This window comes from Leiobunum rupestre, chromosome 8, assembly GCF_980474605.1.
Source record: "Leiobunum rupestre chromosome 8, qqLeiRupe1.1.hap1, whole genome shotgun sequence".
Taxonomy (NCBI): domain Eukaryota; kingdom Metazoa; phylum Arthropoda; class Arachnida; order Opiliones; family Sclerosomatidae; genus Leiobunum; species Leiobunum rupestre.
Genome location: NC_143391.1, coordinates 12011834 through 12032331, shown reverse-complemented (window position 1 = coordinate 12032331; position 20498 = coordinate 12011834). Strand labels below are relative to the sequence as shown.

General features: G+C 43.9%; 1 protein-coding gene across 2 annotated transcripts in view; it reads left to right on the top strand.

Annotated features, from left to right (window-relative positions):
- The first annotated feature begins 7451 nt into the window (after positions 1-7451).
- Positions 7452-20498, top strand: part of LOC149932404 (uncharacterized) — a 39200-nt gene continuing 26153 nt past the window's right edge. For both annotated transcript variants that reach the window (XM_090155757.1, XM_090155758.1), the window contains exons 1-2: positions 7452-7850; positions 14029-14173. In XM_090155757.1, the coding sequence (XP_090011883.1) occupies positions 7706-7850; positions 14029-14173 (290 nt within the window). In that variant the 5' untranslated portion in view covers positions 7452-7705. The remainder of the gene's footprint in view (positions 7851-14028; positions 14174-20498) is intronic.

Genomic DNA, 20498 nt, shown 5'->3' with positions numbered 1-20498 from the left:
ACGAGCGGAGAAAGGCTAAAAGTGTGTGTTTATATCGTGTACGGGAAGGAAGAGCGGGAGGGAGCTACGCAAAGCGATGTTGGTTTTTGTTCCACCGGAATTCTCCCTATAACGACATTTTCTCAGCCATTCGACGTTGCTCGGAATACTTTAGCTCCATACGGCCTTCTCCGACGTACTTACTTTTCTTTACCTTACTCGTTTCTACCGAAGAAAGTCGTTTGTCGTCTCTCGGTCTTAACTTAAGCTGGTCGTCCATTGAAATATCTCGGAGGTGTTCCCTTCGTACTGAGCTTTCTTGAAAACCGGACGCAAAGAAAAGGGTTGACACTTAGGACATTGCTCGGATCCGTGGGTGTTCTTAGCGGCTGCGAAAGGGACGTTATTATATAGATATAACACTTTTCTTCGGCGTTTGGGGGCCTTCTCCGTGGCGTATCGTTTCGTCCGCGGATGGGGCCACTGCAGCGATGTTATTATTCTATCTAAAAGCGACTCTTCTCCGCTCGCCAGCTTCCGTCTTCGGCGTCCCTTCCGCCCCCCCCCCCTCCTCAGTCTCGTGCCTTTTGTCTTTCTTTTATTTGCAACGGCGGAACATTTTCATTGATCGCTCTCTCCTCGCCCGAAATAGCCCGGAATCTGCGCTGGACAAACGGCTTCGGGATATAATCGCCAGCTCGCCCTCTCTGCGCTGCCGGAGGAGATGAAAGGCTACTAGCCGGGCTTCTTTTGAGCAAAAAGAACCGTCGCGAGGAATCAAAATAGGAGGTGAGTGCTTCTACGGTCCTCGGTGTGACGGCGTCGGATGAGAAAATGTCCTCTCAGGATTTCGATCCGAGTGAGGAAGGTCCAGTCCAGTTTGGGCTATAATGCGGACGACCAGACATTTCCGTTTAGTACCGGTGAACGGGTACGTTCTATAAAGGGCGCGTCCTCTATCGGGCTCTATCGGCGCACTTGACGGACGCTAAGGATGGAAGGAAATGGACCCCACTCTATTACAAAATTCTAAATTTATAGAACGCTCTTTTTCCCAGACGCCCATCTCCGTCGCGTCCCAATCTTTCCCTGGACCCCGCTCGCTCGTTTTCGAAGAAAAGTTTTCGGGTCCAAATGGCCAAGGTGGCGTGCGGGGTGCTTCCTAAGATATATTCGATATGTAAGTTTCTCAAATAGCCACCAGACGTCACCGTCGACTGCGTTTATATCACGATTTATGGTATCCGCGCGGCTGGCGCGCCGTTAGCCTCTATTTCCAATCACGCCTACCAGTTCGGAAGCGAAGACGCGTCCCCTCTCCTTTCCCTCCCTCTACTTCCTACTTACAACAAAGAGAGTAAGTGCGACTATATGGCCACTAGGATATATATTGCGGAGCAGCGCGAGCGAGCTTCCTTCCCATATAAACGAAGAAATTTTCGCGTTTAACCGTTAAGGTCGCTCGCGCCAGATTGCCCGAGACGGATGACTTTGATGGCGCAACTCTTTAAGCGCCCTTCTCTCTCACTCTCTCTCTCTCTCTCTCTCTCTCTCTCTCTCTCTCTCTCTCTCTCTCTCTATCTATCTCTCTCTCTCTCTCTCTCTCTCTCTCACACTCTAAAGTCCCTCTTTAATTCGTTCCGACTTCCGAAAACGACCCTCTATTTATTACGCAGTACGTAAACTCGCTCGTTTTCGAAGAGGAACGATTTTAATAAAGTTTACATGACTGCGATAAGGCCCCTATTCGGATTTAAAAATAGCGGTAATCGCCGCTTCGGAATCGAGCGGGGAGGGAGGAGGTTAGGGGAAGAGGCGAATTTGTTTCTCAACCTTCATTTCGACCATTTTCAGCGACTTTTAGACGAGACATTTCCCCGGTCCGTTTCTCCTTCCTCGAGTTATATAAAGTCGCGCTGAAAACGGAAACGCACTGATGGAATTAAGGGGAAATGGGAGTTACGACCGCGTATATTGAACTCCGGGGAACAGACCTTTATCGTTTTCCCTTAGACTTGGAAAAAGGCTCCGTTTTAAGTCCAACGCGCGGAATATTATTTTATACTAAACAACCCTTTCCAGGTTCAATTTCGTAAAAAGCTTTTCTCCACGCTCATCCTTCTTTCTTAGACGGAATGCGGTTCTTCCGACGAAAAATTGAGTTACTATAACGCGCGACAATTTATACTAAGCGTCTGAACGCGAGCATATTTAAACCAGAGACAAATGGTTTTTAAACCCGGCGAGATTTATCGCGGAGATGGCGGGTTGAGCCGCTTTTACCGACTATATGAAACGCTCGTCAGGAAAGAAAAAGCTCTATCTGGACTAGGAATAAACTATCTCGTTAAAGGACAAATAATCTGTCCGTTGTCTTACGTCCCCGCGAGTCGCGCCATTACTGATCTTTTTTTTTCCTTTATCTCCCTGTTGTCTTCGAGCGTCCCGGGTTCGTCAGGGACGCGCCGTAACTTCCGATCCGTCAATGGCAGTTTCCTCTATCTCCCTCCCGAAACGGCTCGCGTTGGTAATAAATTCTTCATTTTAACAGACTTATTCGCGTCGTATTCCCTTATATCTTCCCCGTGGATAAGTTCTATTTCTCTCTAACAGTATGGCTTCTATTTACGTTCTCCAGATAGACATCTGTTTCCGTCTATAAGCGCGGAAAGAGGGGTCGCGTATCCTTAGGGTATTTAATTTACTATAGCTCTTTATCCCCCTATTTACTCGAGCTTCGCTTATCCTCCTATTTACTCGAGTTTGGCCAAACTCGAAAGAGGCGGCGTGCGTATCTGTTTATGGGCAGTCGGTTCCCGCGTAAGTGTCCTTGTTTTATCAGAACTGTCTGTTCGAATGGCCCACATTCCGGCGCGTCGCCTTTGAATGAAGAAGGGTAAATAGATTTCGGACGCAGTTGATGTCGCGCCATTTGTTCCCGAAAGCGGATCTCTCTGGCGATATTCCATTTGTACGTCCGAATAGCTCGTCTGTCCCGTTTGCCCGTCCCAATTGGCCGTCTCTTTACTCATTTAGACTTTATACGGCGGACCCCTTAAAACATCGGTCACTTCAAACCTGTTGATTTAACGGCTATTCGACATTCGGTGGTCGGCAGGGGGGAAGTTGGTGTGATTCGACACGCCGCTATGGCTTGATTGAGTCTACCGTTGCTCCATATACTACAAGGTCACCTCTCCTAAGCGGATATCGTCAATAGCGAATTATTGCCTGGTACTATTTGCGGATTGGCGACACGCGCGAATTACGGCTTAGGAGACTAGGGAAACCAAATTTGAACAGTCAATAAAATAAATTGAACAAAAAATACAAATATAAAAGGTTTCTCTTACGTCTTATTAGTATAATCGTAGCACGCGCACTAGAAAATCAGAAATTTATCGTGACTCTCTCACGCGCTCCCAGACTTGTAAAAGTAAGAGACAGTGACGTAAAAGAAACATTAAAACAAGAAGGCCAGGATACTTTATAGAAAGACCTATTCGAAATATTAAATTTTGTCTCGAAAGCCATTCAGTAGTTTGAACCAAACCAACCCCTACAGAAAGATTTAATAAGAAGTTTTCGGCTTACAAAAGGCACTAGATCGAGACTTACGTGAATTGCAGTTTCGGAATCTATTGACACCAAATTTGAAGAGACAATTCCAATTACCTTCGTTTGAACAAAACCAGCTCAGGCTACATAAAAAGTTTTAATAAGAGTCAACTAACTAACGTCTTCCGGTTTGAGAAAAAGTGGCGGAGTCAACTGAACTTGGCAGATATAGATGTTGTGTTGAGTCTGAGTCGAGGCTCGCTGGACCCGTGACGCATTCTATCAAGCTCCTATAAGTAATATTTCCCATGCCTTTTCAATACTTCTGGGCTACATAGCTCTAAGCGGATCCTATCACGGTGTACGAAGGGCCATAGTCCTTATTAGCGCGTCATTATTTACCAATTTAGAGAGCGGAAGCTATTTCTTTCAATAAGACGGTCGTTACCAAGTCGCTTGAAAGGAGCCCGACCGGTGATTGCTCGGGCCCGCAGTCGCTGGGATTTGTCCGTAATCCTTGATTACCCACCCCCGCTTCCCTTTCCCATCCAATACGTAAACAATTTCCCTCCTTTATACGAAGCGACTAATCCTGTTAAGCGCCCTATAAAAGTGGTTAAGAATAGCTTCAATCACTATATATGTTTCTATTTGGACGTAAAAGTTCCAGACTTTATTTTTCCGTACCCGCTCTTACACCGAGAAGATAATATACTTTTTCCCTTGGCACGAAATTGTTCGCGTTATAAAACTGACACAACGTTTATTGAAATTTTTCATATTCTCTCCCTTAGTTTTAGCCCCAAAAAATGCTACGAGCGAAAATGTTCTTAAAAAATGTCATTTTCCATCCGCGTAGCCACGTTTCTAAAAAAAAAGGGGGAAACTAAATTGAAAACGTAATCGAATTTTTATTCTTTAAACGCAGAATATTTTTCGCTACAGAAGAAGCTTGTGTAAATTTATATAGCGCATAATGTTATTACCGCTTAGGCTCACCTAAAACGTCTGTAGAAGCAAGGAGGATATATTAATATATGATTCTTGGTCGAAGCGTTACACACTCTTGCTTAGGTTCGTGAAATATCTGATTGTCAAAGAGATATTTGTACAAAGGTTTTTTCTATTTTAATCCTTTCCTTGAATTAATTAATTAATTAATTGGATTTAAAATTTTATTACAAATTTACGCGCGGTGAATGCGTGAATAATTCGATATATATGGGAGGCGGATCCGTTTCAAATAGAATTAAAGAGCTAGATACTTAATCTTTCAGTGAACCCATTCTAAACAAGATTGGCACAGTAGTACGGTATTCCTTCCCGAGATGAATTTAGGTATTTCGTTAAAAAGTTAATGTTATACGGTTGCATTTTTCGAAGGTGAAAAGAGGGTTTATGAGAAAAGGGGGAAAATGACGGGAAAAAACGCGTGTCTTGAGTGGCAAAAGTGGATTAAAGCAGCCTCTTCACGTTGGCGCTCCGTTTTCGAGCCGGCGAATCTTCCGATCTCCAGAATCTCATTAAAAGTTGCGGACTGGGCGGTTCGTTTCGTTTCCCCTCCGCGCGACTGTACCTACCTCTTAGCCCTGAACGTGAGGAGCTAAAATTTTACAGAGCCAACATCCCAGGGGGCGCCCCGCTCGACCGACGCGTAACGCTTTCTGACGTCGTAAGAATTTCAGCTTTTCCTGGCAAAGACATACGCGACACCCGCTAGTGGCGCTCTACCTGTTCTAACGCTCAACAGCACGCCACTCTCTATTACTCCAACCGCGCCGAAATATAAAGGAAGTTGCCGCTCTAAAACTTTGCCTAGAGCTATTCTTTTCACCTTTGGAGAGAAAATATCGTCTACCCGCGCGCCGAAGACGCTTTCTCCGCTTGGCAAAGAAATAATAACACTGCTGGCTGGGTAGCAGCTAGGAGCAACAAACACAACACCCCACACAAGGAGAACGCAACCCGTCAAAAGTCGTGGATTTTCTTGCGTACGTTTTTCATTGGCTAGACGCTTTAGCGCCTGCTGCCGTCGGAAGGGGAAAATTCGGAAATTGTCTTCCCCCGCCCCTAAAACGTTCAGCGTAAAGGCTCGTGACGCTCGTCCAATGAAATTCGTACACAACCCTTCGTTAGCGTGTTTAAAGGCTAGCTGCGTTCTCCTTGTGTTTGTTGCTCCTAGGTAGCAGCCACCTTTACTTTTATTCGGAGAAACCGAAAAATACGCGCATTTTGATAAGACAGTATACTAAGCATCACTTTTGATACGTACAGGTTCTTCTTATTTGCGGACAATTCTATTACGTCTTACCTCTCAACTTGCCATTCCATCAACCCTTTTTTGATACGTGCCTATTATTTACACGACTTTATTAAAAGAAATTGTAGTCCGTTAATCGAAATTTTAATATTGAATGTAAGCTTGCGTGCTTTTGTTCTATTCTTTTTCCATTTTTATAAAACATTTAAACCTCCAATTTTTTTCGAGAAATGACATATTTGTTGGTACGGATTTGTGATTTTTGCCCCATATGGAAAGCTTTCAAATTCGTTTCTGTCAAAAGTGACTAAGAATTTTGCTTTCGACTCTAGCGTCGTTGGTGTTCGTCCGGAATATAGGTATTAGTTTGGCGGACGACAAAAAGCGGTTTGTCCCCTTTTTAGGGGAGGTAAAAAGGCTGTTATTTACTAAAGCTGAAATAAATTGTAGGGTCGGCACTGGGAAATTTATCGAAGCGAATATTAGTCCGCCTCCCCTTCTCTCTCTTCCGTGTTTTTCGCTTTGTACCGGCCGTGTTAAGCCTTTTGTTTTTCTCCTCTCCAGTTTCGCGATATCCCCGAAAGTTTCATTCTCCGGCGCAATTGTTTTACGCTTGTTTGGGAATTGAAATAAAAGAAGGCCGCCAAAAAGACACCGCTTTCGGGAACATTCTTTTATTCCCTCCGCTATTGCCATTCTTTATTAGACTTTAATTCGCTCGCTTTCGGACCTTCCGTAATTATAGGGGTTGTTTCTCTAAAAAAGTATTAACTTTTGTTTACGGCGACTAGCGTCTATGCGCGAGAACGACGCCGCGGCTCAAAGACGAGGAAGCGTTTCGCCCTTTAAATATCCTCGCGGGATTTCTACGCGCCGTCTCCTTATACCGATTTTAATTTAGCGAAGATTGGAAAAAAAGTTATAAAAGGAGCCGGAAACTTAAAACGGCTATTCTAGGTAATATAACATCTTTCCGCTCTGTTTGACGAGGAAGTTAAAGGAGCTCGTTGGGCGTATAAATAATCGCTACTACGACAATAACGTACCACGCGCGGGCTCAACATTTACCGCTCCCTCGCGAGGCTCTACTTACTAATCCGCTCCCGCAGCGCCGTTTCAACCGCGAAGCGGATCTGGGAAGGCGCTCTATCTTTCGTTCGAACTCGAGCGGAGAAAGCGGATTCACGCGCGTTTAATATATTTATCTACTCTACTCGGAAATTTCAAAATAAAATAGTACGTCTGCCGAAAGTGTATTATTGAAGCGCGGGGTTAAAATGTTAATTTAGGAAGAAAGTAAAGGCCCGGGAAACTGTAGATAAGTTTCTTATTAAAGTCGTATATTATTACGAGACAATTTTCTTTTGTCCTTCTTTTTCTATCGCGGGTGTGGCAGCGAGAGAAAGAGTGAGATATTTCTGTTATCTCGCGAGACGATTTTCTTTTTTCTCTCCGCTTCCTCTTCTCGTATTCTTTCCAGCTTCGTCCGTTCGCCGCTAAGAGCGCTATCTTCGCGGTACTATAGTCGTTCGGGCGAAGAAATCTCCCGGAGAAACTCAAAGCAGCGGCCTTCGCTCCCATTAAAGCGAGCCTGGGAAGAGGAGAGAGGCTGCAGCGCCAAGATCGAAGTTTTCCGGGAAAGCCCGCCAAAGAGAGGAAAAGGCTCGCGACGCAGCCGCGGCCCAGTTCTCTCTCTCAGCCGAATTTTGGAAGAGGAGAGAGGAGTCGAAACTCGCGCGCGTTACCCCCGTTTTTGGTCGGTGGTTCACTATTCGCGCCGCGTCCGTGGCGGTTCGTTGTCTACTTGATCTTCGGCCGATGGACGGAGGATGTTGTTTCGGGACTCCGCCGCTTCCGGCCTCGGACCCCGCGTGGGCTCCGTGACCCGCCGATGGTTCCTTTTGAAAGATGCCTCCGAACGGAGCGGATAATGACACGAGCACGCTGGCTGCCACCTTGTCGAGCGCCGCAGCTACCACCGCAGCAGCAACAGCACCCACCAAATTTCCACAGCCCGGCTTCAGGCCCAGCTTCCCCATTCCCAGACCAACAGGTGATGTGCCGTCTCTCGTTTATTTCGCTACTACCCTAGTTTTCTCTTTTTCCTTCTTTTTTGCTTGTTTTCACCGGATATCGATGGAAAGTTTAAAAAATGGTAAACGGTCAAATGCTCCGGCTACGATACTATAAGCGTTCCCTTTGACGGAATTGGCCTTTTACCCGTTCCGAGTCTCGCCGCAACCATTTTATAGAATGCCCGATTAGTTTATCTCCGTTTGGGTCTTACAAAGCCATTTACATTTGGGGCGCATTTTGTACCTTCGAAAACAATACGCGTTTGCAAATAAACAGAATTACGAGAGATGCGTTCTTCGGAAGCACTCTATCAATCGTAGCCGCGCGTCATATAGCGAACTCTAAAAGCTTTTTTAGTTTTCATCTTTTTCTACCTGTATTTTATTCAGAGTTTCGCTGGGATAGAATAAATCTATTTTCCGAATCTATATCGTTCTCTATAACGCGAATTTCGAAGGAGGCACCGGCCGAGAACCCGAGGTTGCCTTCCTTTTACTGCATATTTACGATTAGGCGATGCGCTTCTATTACATCGGGAACCGCGGACCTTTAGGGGGACACTAACCTAGGTAATCTTCTTTAACGACGCTTTTACGGTTGGACTTCAGCGGGACCCCTTTTTATATGGGACGTTTCAAACATTCGGCGCGAGGACAGCGAATCGTAAAAGTAATGTGGCTCATTCCCCCACCATGCTGGCATGTTGTACATCTTTAATTGTTCTCCAAGGACTACTCGCGACGTTTAGCACCGCTCGCGTACTAATGAAATCTTCGCTGAATCGCCTACCGAAATTTTTTTCCTCGGGAATTTTTAATGGGTCGATAAAGTTTAAACGCTTTATTTTTAGCGAAAAACCTCGATAAACCGACTTTTAAGAAAATTCCAATCTAAACTATTTTGGGAGTTTGCGCAAACCTCAACGTGTACACGCGAGTGAATTTTCTCTATATTGGCAACGCCTTGAGGATGCCGGGAAGCGCGCCGAAAAGGAAGGGGGGAAACAGTGGGGGAGTTGCTTGATCGAAGCGCCTATAGGGTTTGAAGTGTCGATTTAACCACGTTCTGATTTAAAACGATTCGTAGATAAATATATTCGATAATTTGATAACGCCACTATTGAATTATATAATAGCGGGGATTAACCGCTTATTACCGGAAACTATAAGGTAATATTTAATGGTATTTCGTAAATTCACTGGATGTATTAGAGTCGAAAGCCGGAAAATGACATTAAAAAATGAAATATTGAATTTGATTGCAAATATAATCGAGGCGCTATTTGAGCGTCTTATACTGCGCGCGTCAATGATTTCTTAGTAAGGACTTTAATTCCGATATTTATTTGGTCGGCGACGCGGCGGCTGTAGCTATTTATCGTGACTTTCGACAAACTCTTCCTATACTGGCGAATGGGAGAAACCGGCCGCTGCAAACACTCGGAGAACTCTTAATGGCGTCCTTTTCAAATTAGCCAGCGCGAGTGCCATTATTCGCTAATTGCGGTTGGCCAAATTGGATCGGCAATTTTAATAGGTTTCGTCTACGACTGTAAAAAGCCATAAGTCACGAGCTCCCCGAAGAAAGACAGAAAGAACCTGACCAGATTATATTATGTTTTATTCATCAAACTGATAGATATTTCCACAGTATATTTCCCTTCGTAAAATGAAAGAAATCTTCCGATCCCCGGGAAAATAAAAGCGCGTGAAAGGGTTTCTGGGAGACGATTTTGAAGTGGCGGAAAGCGAATTAACGCGGTCGGGTTCGTTGTAAGGCGAGACACGCCGAGTGAGAAAGCGCGTCGTTATTTAGATCCCAGGAACCTATGCCTTATTAAATATGCATTAAAAGAGTTAACTCTCGATTCTGGGCGCGTCACTCAAGCGAGACCCCGTATTTTCGACATCGACTCAAACACGAGAGTTTCGCTTCTCGAACGTAATCCGTTCCGGGTCAAATACCGATTGGGATTTGTACGTAGTTGAGGTTTGAACGTAATTGCTTGTTATTATTTAATAACGCTTTAACTTCGAGTACCTCCGAGTTTTTTATACAGCGTCGAGCCAAGTGAGAACGGCGAAGTGTTGACCTATTAGCCCGCCTTATTTTGACGTACGCTTTAACTTTGTAGACCCTCTCTGGCCCGAATTCTTCAATCAATCATGATGCGGGTCATAGACACTTTTGGTGCGCTCTAACCGCGTCTCTTTGAGTGATGTTGATGTATGCGTTCCCCGATTCACGCTTTTGTAACACTTTGCACCGTTGTATAGTGGAGAAACGAACGCTACCTTATCGTTTAAAGATAGATGAAACAATTTGAACTTAGCTTCGAGCGTAGTGTCTAGTAAGACGGCGCAATGCCGGGTTTTTTTATTTTGAACTCGCGAGAAACTGTCGTGACTAACTGAAAACGTTACTTGAAAAAAACGTGGCACCGGTAAATAATAGTTTATTTTGTCGCCGGAATCCTGTACCGTGTCGTCGCTCGCGTTTCTAGGAAACACGCCGGAAAAGGAAGGAATGAAATCGGCTGGATTTTATATTGATTACTTTGTCTCGGAAAACCCGTAAAGCGAGCTTTGCTACCCCGGGAACTTTATTTTGGGGGGTTGGGGGGCAAGTGGCGGGCGACCTCGACGCGCGTTTCGGACCCGCTCGAACGCGTTCCGGGACTCCTTAATCTTCGGGGTTGCCTCCAGAGAGAGAAAAAAATGGTGGACGTGGTAGATGCTACGTAAAGTGGCTCGGCAATAACTATATCTCCAGGGTATTGTAACTTATCAACGATGGCTGGCGCGAAGAGGTTCGCTTACGTAAGACACTCGGTTCGCGGAACATCGGATAAATAGGGAGGCGTTTCTGCCAGTGATCCATCGAGTTCGTCTTCCCCTATCTCCCAATCCAGAAGTCGCGCGTTTCGCGGCGTTTTTGGTGTCGGGGAGGAGAAGGTCGCTGATTGTCCGCGTTGTAAGCACCTTTTGAAATCAGCAAACGGATGATGATTCCGCCGAAACATCCGTCCTTAGAGATAGACCTAGGCCTTTCGAAATGTTCGAGTCAGTTCGGTATGACGTCAAGGAGAGGGCTTTTCGAAATCGACTGAGTTTCGGCAGTCAGCAGTCTGCCCTTTTCCGAGTGGGACCCCTTTCCGTATCGATTTTGCTCCCCAACGTCATTCGCGGCGGGCCGGGCGTAGACATTTTCGGATATGACGTCAGAGCGCGCGGATTAATCCACTACGGGCTACCCCCCTTCCACTCCCGCTCCTTATTAGTCCCGTCGCCCCCCGAAATTCCGTAACTTCTACACCTCCTTTCCGTAGCGTACTTCAACGCTTTTGCGCGGACGTAGGTAGGGTAGACGTTATTACGTTTCAGCGTACTAGTAGGGAGATACTGAAGTGTCGCGCGCACCTAATTTACGGTTTCTTCTACGCAATTAAGCACCACTGGTCCGTCAGCAGTACCGGACGCTTTAGGGCACCACGGCTTAATTCTAGATCCGCGGGGCTGTATCTTAAGATGAGGTGATTTAAAATTCCCGTGTAATAAACCCGCTGAGGGTCTCGCTTTTTTCTCGAAGTATCTTCATAGTCCTTTAAGATAATTACGTGGAAAATTAGAGAAGCCACTAAAATAATGAATAGCGAAAGGAGCGTTAAGGGAAGCGACCGCGATGGCCATTCCCGGCGTCCAGGTACGAAGAATAGGGCCCATCCCGCCTCGAATTTACCAGCCAATTAGCGTGGTAATTGAGGAAAAAAGAGAGAGAAGAACGAAATCATTCTCCACTGTTGCGTGTTTCGCGATTGGTCGCTCTTTCCCGCGCGCTCCCATCACGCTATTCCCGGCTTCAAGCCCGAACACTCTCGTTAATTACTTTCTACGCAAAAATTCGATCCATTTTTACCACATTTTTTCTGGCGATTTTTTTAATATTCTAATTTCTGTGTCCAAAAAAAGATAAAATTCTTAATTGTATCCAATGCTACGAAGAAGACGGGATGAAGAGCGCGTGCCCGCTTCCCAATTACGGCAACAACCTTATCAGAAGTTTCTTCTCGTTTTTTCAGTAATTGTCGGAGGGAGGATGAATCTCTCTAGAATCTTTCTTTTTTTTATCTTTCTGTTCTCTTGTCCTTTCGTTGCCAGCCAGCCTCATTTTTTTCCGAGAGCGAAATCTTTCCCTCTCGGCACCATCGTGGTTTTACGCTCGACGGCTTCAAATGAGATTCTCAGCCCCTCTTTTGTCTTTCTTATTACACTATCTACTCCTTTGATTTCACCTCTCTCTTTCTCTCTCTCTCTCTCTCTCTCTCTCTCATTTTTGGAGCGCGTACATTATAAAAATTCTATTTCGCCCATTTCTCGTTTTTACATCGCCGTCACTCATTTAAAGTTTCCGTCATCATGCTCTAGGTTCTGGTTTTTACCAGGCTTACGCCGGAGCTGATAGTTCTTTTTTTAGACGCTATTTAATTGCCTTTGTATGGTGTGCCTTTTGCCACGCGGCAAATAATCCCAACGACTTTGCCTGGAAATGATTTTTAATTAATACAAAGACTAAGCCATAGTGTTTTGCAGACGTTCCGGCAAGTTAGCTAGATAAACCATGTTGAAGTACCCGTTGAAGCTTCTTTCGGGCTTAAATTATTATATGCAAATGATTTTTCTTTTAAAGTGTAAAATAAAGTTTATTTTTTTTTAATAGAGCTAATACCCAAGGCACCACCTTCGACCACATAAGCATGCGTAGGAGGGTGGTGGCAAGCCCTTCATGCCACGCGAGCCAACCGTCAGCTCCCTACACTTACTATTACCGTTAACCTCAGCAAGTTTCTATGGGAAGGGGAAACCGAAGATCCCCCTTTAACCAGTGCATGGGGAGAGAACTTACAAACTCTTCGCAGAAGGAGTGGTTCCGGATTTTCACCCAGTGCCACTAGCTGGGATCGAACCCGACTCCTCTTGCTGCGAGGCGAAAGCGCTAACCACTTCGTCACCCCACCAATAATAATCAGTTTGACCAAAATTATCTAGCGACTTTTATTACTTTTAAATCCGGTGACCGGGTAGGAAGGTGGTGGCAAGCCCTTCATGCCACGCGAGCCAACAGCTCCCTACACTCACTATTACCGTTAATCGCTTGAGGAAATGAGAAACCAAAAAACTCGAGGGAAACCCCTTTTACAGGCAGGGAGAGAACTCGCGAACTCAACGCAGAAGCAGACTCGACAAGAGAGGGGGAAGCCGGTACAAACTACCGGGGCCAGTGCATCCTTGGGAGCCCGATTTGGAACCAACGAGGTATATTCCCCCCTAAAATGTATAGTTATCTCTAATAGTTAGGGCTCTATGAGGGCCCAAAATTAATATTTTCGAAGGGCCCGGGTCTGCTCTCGGCAGTCCTGGGCAGAAGGGGTTGTTCCGAGTTTTCAGTCAATGCTACAATCTGTGATCGAACCTTTTTGAAATGGCACCCGTTCGCCTCGTGATTCCTGGAAGAATAACCACGCCCTTCCGCCTTTGCCCGTGTGACTTACCTCGCAACGATATCAAGCGGATAATTTCTTCCTGGAATCTTGAAATCAGATTCTGTATAGTGGCGGCCACGTTATCTGTTAACACGAACAGTTTGGTGTAAAATATTAGATAAGCTTTTCGTCCAATTAATCCAATTTACGCGGCTTTGTATATGGTATATGTTATAATATATTAGAACGGCGCATTTTTATGGCTTAAAGGAAAGTAAATATTGGAATTTCGTAATGATTTTCTGTATTTTAATATTCGGGTTTTTTTACGCCTTGCAGTATAAATTACGTTTATTGATTACTTTGTAAAATAATTTTATTCACTTTCTTTATTATACTTCAGTATAAAAACCTTTATTAGTTAGGGACGTTTTTTCGTTCAATTTGCCCTTCTTAATTAGAAAATTATTAATTAGTTTGATAAATAAATAAGTAGAAACCTTCTTTTCAAATAATTAAATTACTTTAGTCTCGTCGAGGTCTTTGAAGATACAGTTTTATCACGCAATTTTGTTGTATACTGAAAAAACCTGTTTGCCCTTAATTTTAGCAAGAACAAGATTTGAAATGGGTAATTGAATTCTGGAAATAAAATTCTGATTTGTTTGTTTGTCAGTGTCTTTGGACGCCCGGCCCATCGTGATTCCCATCCTCTCGTGCGTCTTCAGTTTCCCAGTCTTGGCCTTCGCGGTCATCTGCGCTCTGCGTTATCGCGCCCGAAGGTTACGTCGCAGGGACCAAATTCGAAGACTTCAAGGTGGGTGAGTACCAGTTACACGTTTCGTTTTTCTGGCTTTTATTTTGTTTTGGGTTTTTATTCCGTTCCCTATACGTCCGCCGCTAACCAAACCCACCGCGGTTAAAAGGCTGATTCCTTATAGGTGACCTATATACTAAATATTTTATTTTTCGACGGGTAATGGACTCTCTGGGTTTCTTTTATCACGCGTGCGAATGAATGCGCCTTAGCGGAGAGTTCCTCCTCAATGTACCTTCATCCGAGCCATATCCCTCCCAATGGCACGGCCATTGCCAGTAATCGGAGAAGCGCGAAGATTGCTGCCTTTGGAGGAAATAAAGCGGCAAAGAATAATCCCATCCAATTCGCCTTTTTCTGTCGGCCAAGCGCCGTCTCGAATACTAATAATATGTCCAAAGAAAATACGGAACTACTTATAAAAACGGGTCCTTCCTTAGCCGCAAAAAGTGAAATGTTTGAGTTTTAATGGGGCCCAAAAGGTATGCTAATTCCGGCCATTTCCAAAACTCAAAGTTTGTATTTTTTTCAATTATCCCTGTAGGCAAAGTAAGTCTCGTTTTTTTGCGTTCACTGGGGAAATTCGCTTCGTTTAACTGTTGCGGGGGGGGGGGGGGGGGAGAGCCCTTCCATCGAAAACCGATTTAACCACGGTTTCGCCGAACTTTTTTAATATATTTTTCTGGGTAAATACATGTTCGGTGTGTTATGTATTTCTTCTGAGAACTCAAAATGGTTTCGCGAAGCTGAAACAAAATAACTCTCCGCAAATAGACTTGTCAGCGTAGGGCGTTAAAATAAACAGTGCCTCAAAATACGTGCCACCTAAAACGGCGCCGAATACTGAGAAAGAGATTTCCTTCTTTCTTTTTCCGTTATATATATGTAGGTACATAGAATATAGTGGTACCCCGTAAGAAATGTGGCCATAAAGAATATTTCGAGGTTTTTAAAAAACTGAAGCGTTTTCATGTAATCACTAATAGATCGATTTCGAAAGTTAGTGAGTTAAAATTATCTTCCCCTATCGTGTGAAGACTCATTATCATTACGTCATAACGTCGTCTGTTCCGTCGTATCATTTCAAGGCTGGTTTTCACTAGGGCATAATCGCTAGTGTCAGGGTCAGCGACAAAAATCCCCGTTAAGGCTGGTTTTCACTAGGGCATAATCGCTAGTGTCAGGGTCAGCGACAAAAATCCCCGTTAAGGCTGGTTTTCACTAAAGCATATTTTTCAACGGGGATTTTTGCGTCGACGCTTTGCCCTAATTAAAAACCAACTCTTAAGCTTAAAAAATGGTTTTTACTAGGCAAAAACGCAAAAAAAAATCCCCGTTAGGAATAATACAATATATTTTCATCAACGCTCGCGTTCTTGCCCTAGTGCAGCGGTTCCCAAAAGGTCACGGGAGTTCCAAAAATTCGCAGCGCGGCCATCTTTGTTTGTGTCAAGAGTATCTTTAAGATAAGTAATAAAAATTAGTTGGGGTTCCGCCAGAATAAGGTGGATAATTTAGGGTTCCATAGCAGTGTGTCAGAATTTATAGCCCGGTGTACCTAGTAACAGAGACCATACCGGCGGAGGTCTATCACCATAGTGCCCTACGCCAGCGTCCACCCAGGTGACAAATCCAGCATGGGTAGTAGTACCCCACTACTGATGGTCGCACCTTTGACGCAAGCCACTCAACCCAGCAGAAGGTGCAGCAATGGGTGGACCATTTCCACTTCGCACACAGCAGTGGGATTAATAAGTGGATGCTGTAGCAACTCCAGTCAACACCCTACATACGTAGGTAAAGAGTCAAACCCTTTGGAGAGAGCTCCTAAAGGGGAACGACGGGCACACAGCAGTCCAAGTAACCCGGCACAGCTGGCACCGGAGATCCCGGTGGGACTCCAAAAGGCCGGGAAACAGAACCGCCGTGCCCTCATACGGAACCCGCCGCCCCACAGCAGGCTACCAAATCAACCGAGACAGCCAGTTTGCACGGATCCTCTCCGTTATCTTGAGCCGAAACTCAGTTTCCAGACCCTAACTGCATGACCGAAGTCGGAGGTGGAGATAGGACCATTTGACGAGAGCTAACATCTCCCAGTGCGCCACCGCCCTTATGGGTTAAAAGAGCCGGACCCCGACTCCCCGGTAAAGCCACCAGTTATTGCACACTCTGACCCGTTAAGAGATATAGCAAAACAAAATTGGGAACCGCTGCCATAGTGAAAGCCATAAGCGTGGGCGAGGGGGAGAAAAGACGACGGAGCAGACGAAGCTTGGACGTATAGAGGAGGTGATCTTCACAATATAGGATAACGAAATTTTCATCCACTGATTTTCGAAATCGACCTATATTGATATATTTTGATAATGTACATTGGTCTGCCAGCCCATTTATTGAAAAGTACTCAATTCGATACTCATAATCGATAATCATAAATGGAAAAGATATCATTTGTAGAAATATTTTACAAGCAATAACCATCGTTAGCCTATATAATCGTCTTCACCTATTCATTTGTCCTTTTTGACTTTTGCTCGTGCTGTATCGGATGCTTATCTCGGAAAAGCTTCATAGTTCTAAATTAATAAGCAGGACGTTAGCGATATCTCGCGGTTAATTTATTAAAATAATAGGGGCGGTCCTGTTCCAGATGTCTTTATCTGGTGGCGGCTCCAGTGGTAGACTACTTGTCATTTCAGTTGGGGGCTCACAAGACGATTTTTGTGAAAGCACCAAATAGCGAGTTCTCAACTAATTTTTGAAGCTTATAAAAGAAAGTTTTCTTTATAGTGAAAGCGGTAAAAGTTAAACGCAGGCCCACAATTAAGAAAAAGTTAGTAGACTCGTTCTAAACATTTCCTGGCGCCGCCACTATACTATAATAAAAAAAAACCCCGAGAGCGGTTGAAAAAAATGTCACTGCGAGGAAGCATTGTGTAACCTAATCGCAGTTTGTATCTCGCGTAAGAGGCGATTAAACCCGTAAACCTGTAACAAAAGATCCGTTATCCCTCCGAAAATCCGCGTTCGGATCGCAATCCTTCTCGCTGAGCCATAGAAAGTCTCGGAGTAACTTCAGTTTTATAAGTCTCTTTTCCTTCTTTTCACGGCGAAGCTATTTTTTATCCTCGCGCTTTCCGCGGCGGTAATGCGCGCACCGAGTGCTTGAAAGCGAGAGAATTATTGCCATCGCACGCTGCGTTGTCGCCCATTTCCTTTTTACAACGCGCGTATGTCTCGTAGAGCCGCTAGTCTTATATTTCCTTTTTCTCGCAGATCATCCTACCGCCGTTTGAATGATGCCTTTTTGTAGATTAGGCCTGGAAAATAGGCCTGTCGAGGAAGACGGGCCTCCAGTTGCCCCCTCCAAAATACCCGAGAGTGGAAATGGCCTATACGCGCGGGATCTATAATACTCGATTCCACGCGGACCATTATAGGTGACCTGCCAAACTTATCGTCGTTGTACGGGTTTTGTTTGCCGCCGAACTAAAGCTTAAATTCCGGCGGCTTTATATATCCAGGATCGCTAGCTTCCGTTGTTAACCCCCTTTGTTTTCCTTTCTTCGGTGTCCGTGTTGCCGGATTTTGGTATCTATAGTCGGGTTAATGCTCCCGGATCTGCTCCATTACTCCCATTCGATATCAAACAGAGGGCATGTCTTCTTTTACATAATAATGTTGCCTCATCACCATGCCATTGTAGTCCCAGTAACTTCACAAAAGAGAAAGTTCTAGAACTCGTCGATAGACGTAATACCAGAAGTTAATGAGACGTACATATATTTTCCAGATTAATTTCCCTCTCGCTAACGAGGCGGGTTCAGTTGGTACCGAAAAACAACTTTATATCCAATCTTTATGAAATCATTTAGAGCTCTAAAGAGGGTGAATGGGGTTTTATGGAAAATCTTATAGAAATGTCGGTACAAAATGTCTACCAAGTATTAGCTTTAATTGGAAATAAAATAATTAACAAATTCTGATGAAATTCTTAGAGACCTTAAGAAAATATTACTTTAGAAAATAAGGAAAAAACCTATCCATCGATTAAAAAGAATATTCTAAATGTTTATAGAAACTGTTCGTTACGACCTGAAGAAAACTTTCAAACTATGCTATGGAATCAGGATCTTTAGAAACATCTTAAACGTTTTTAAAGATACATATTTTCGAAAAATGATCATTTGCTAAAGACAATCTATGAAAACTTTACTAAATATTCTAAAGACTTCTTTCATAATTTATCTACTAAAATTCTATAAAACCTTTTTATAGAAATGTCTATAGAAATGTTTTATAATGGTCGTGTTCATCCCCCACTCTTTCGGTTTCTGCTTGAGAGAAAAGCTTAGCAGTAGATCATTCTAGCGGGCTTGGAAGATAAGCTTAACTCAAATGGCTACTTGGCTAGCGCTATTGTTCTCCGATAACCTTAGTGCATTAACTTATACCATATCTCGGGAGCATATAGATCACTATTGCGTATGATCAAAATTATATTTTTTTAGTTAACTGCTTAAAGGCAAGGATATTTCTTTATATTTTAAATTTATGTTAACGTAACTTCTACGCAACCTTTTTTATTAAATTATTTGGTTAATGAGTGGTTTTCACGTCCAGTTTTGTTAAAAGAATGTTCCGCTACAACCCTAAAAATAACAACTATATCACTAATATTTTACAAAATTAACCTATTTAAAGTCTAGTAAATCCCTGTCTTTTGAGCATTGAAATCAATAAATGAAACTGGGGGAAGTTGTGGCATAAATTTTTCTTGATTTGATCTACATACCTAAGAAAGTTTGTACCAAAAGCGTTGAAAGGCTAGATGACTTGGGCCTAAGGTGGTGCCTTGGGTATTAGCCTAGCTGATTATTATTATTTATTATTATTACTACGCGAAATGATCCCATTTTGAAGATTTCGGAGAACATGGTCTATGACGAGATTTGACAATACACTGTAGAGCTTTTAACTATTGTGAAACTAGCATTTCGAATCCCTCGACGTTTCGTAAGTGGATTCCGAATCTATATAAAGAACAGGCGCTTTTGTTCTTCGTTATTGAGATCTAACGAGTCAAATTCTTCGTCGAGCAAGGAAGCTGAAAGAGACCTTTCCTCCCACTATCCGTTTCGCGGAAACTCGCGTACGAGATTGGCAGGGTGGGCTATACGTGCTTGATGGAGAAGCCCCACTCGAGGCGCGAAGGTCGTAATCAGCTCATTGAAATCTTAGCGTGAAAAGCGACGGCCGATGCCGAAGGGGTGACGCCGGATCCAGTATTATCCGCCGGAGAGAGGTGAGCCGCGAGAGAGAGAGGTCTAATATCATTTGCTGGGTTTCGAGTAGAGAGACGGCCAATTATCTGGACGGAAATCCTGTCCACGTTCTTTGTTTTTGTTGCCGCTCCGAGTGCTCCCCTCAGGACGAAGAAAAGGGGCTGACAATAAAAAAAATATAAAGACTATTCCACTCGCAGCCCCGATTTCGTTGAACCAAATTCGATTTGTGTTGGGATCGTCAGAGGGTGAGTTCGCGAGAAAACCATTGTTTGTTTAAAAGTAATCTGGTCTCCCATATGCCCCTTTTTTCTTCCTTTTTATTTGGCCGATTCCAAAATTGCGGTTAGAGATTTCAGATGAAATCCTTACTGTCTTCTACTCAGAGTGATTTTCCGTAAACGTTCAAGGTATAGCGTAAACCCGAAAGCCCAGGATTTTCAGTTGAAAAACTCCTTAACGCGCTGGTTTCCTTTTTATTGAACGTTTTAAATTGGAAAGCTTTTTCTATTAAAACTTTGCAATATCCTTCACTCGGCTACGTTCACTGACGTTTTAAAAGATTTAGTCTGAAGATCCTTTTTAAAACTTTAAACCGTCGTTCACTTTAGGACTGTTGCGTCTAAACTGAAACTAAAAAAAAAACGTTTTTGAAACTTGGGTAATGCCTTCTAAACGTGTTCAACCAATTGTATTAGCGCTCGAGTCCGGGCCCTTCTTGTAAGCTGCCAGTCTGATGATCGATCTCTGTTCGCTGGAATAGGTGCTTCTATCATCCATATCGAGCTATTTTAAGTATATTGCGTTGCGAAGGTACCGAGAAATAAGATGGAGCGTTATACGGACATCGCCCAGTCATCCCGAGTTTCCGAAGCTTTCGCGTTTTCCAGTATCCGCGAATATCCATTAGTGAATTTTAAGCAAAACTCACGACTTATGTCTCCGGCACTCTCCCGGCCATTAAGCTATTTTCCAATTCAAATTAGTCATCCAACTTACTCCACCCCAAATCTGTGTTCTATAACTCAAAACCGCTGTTCC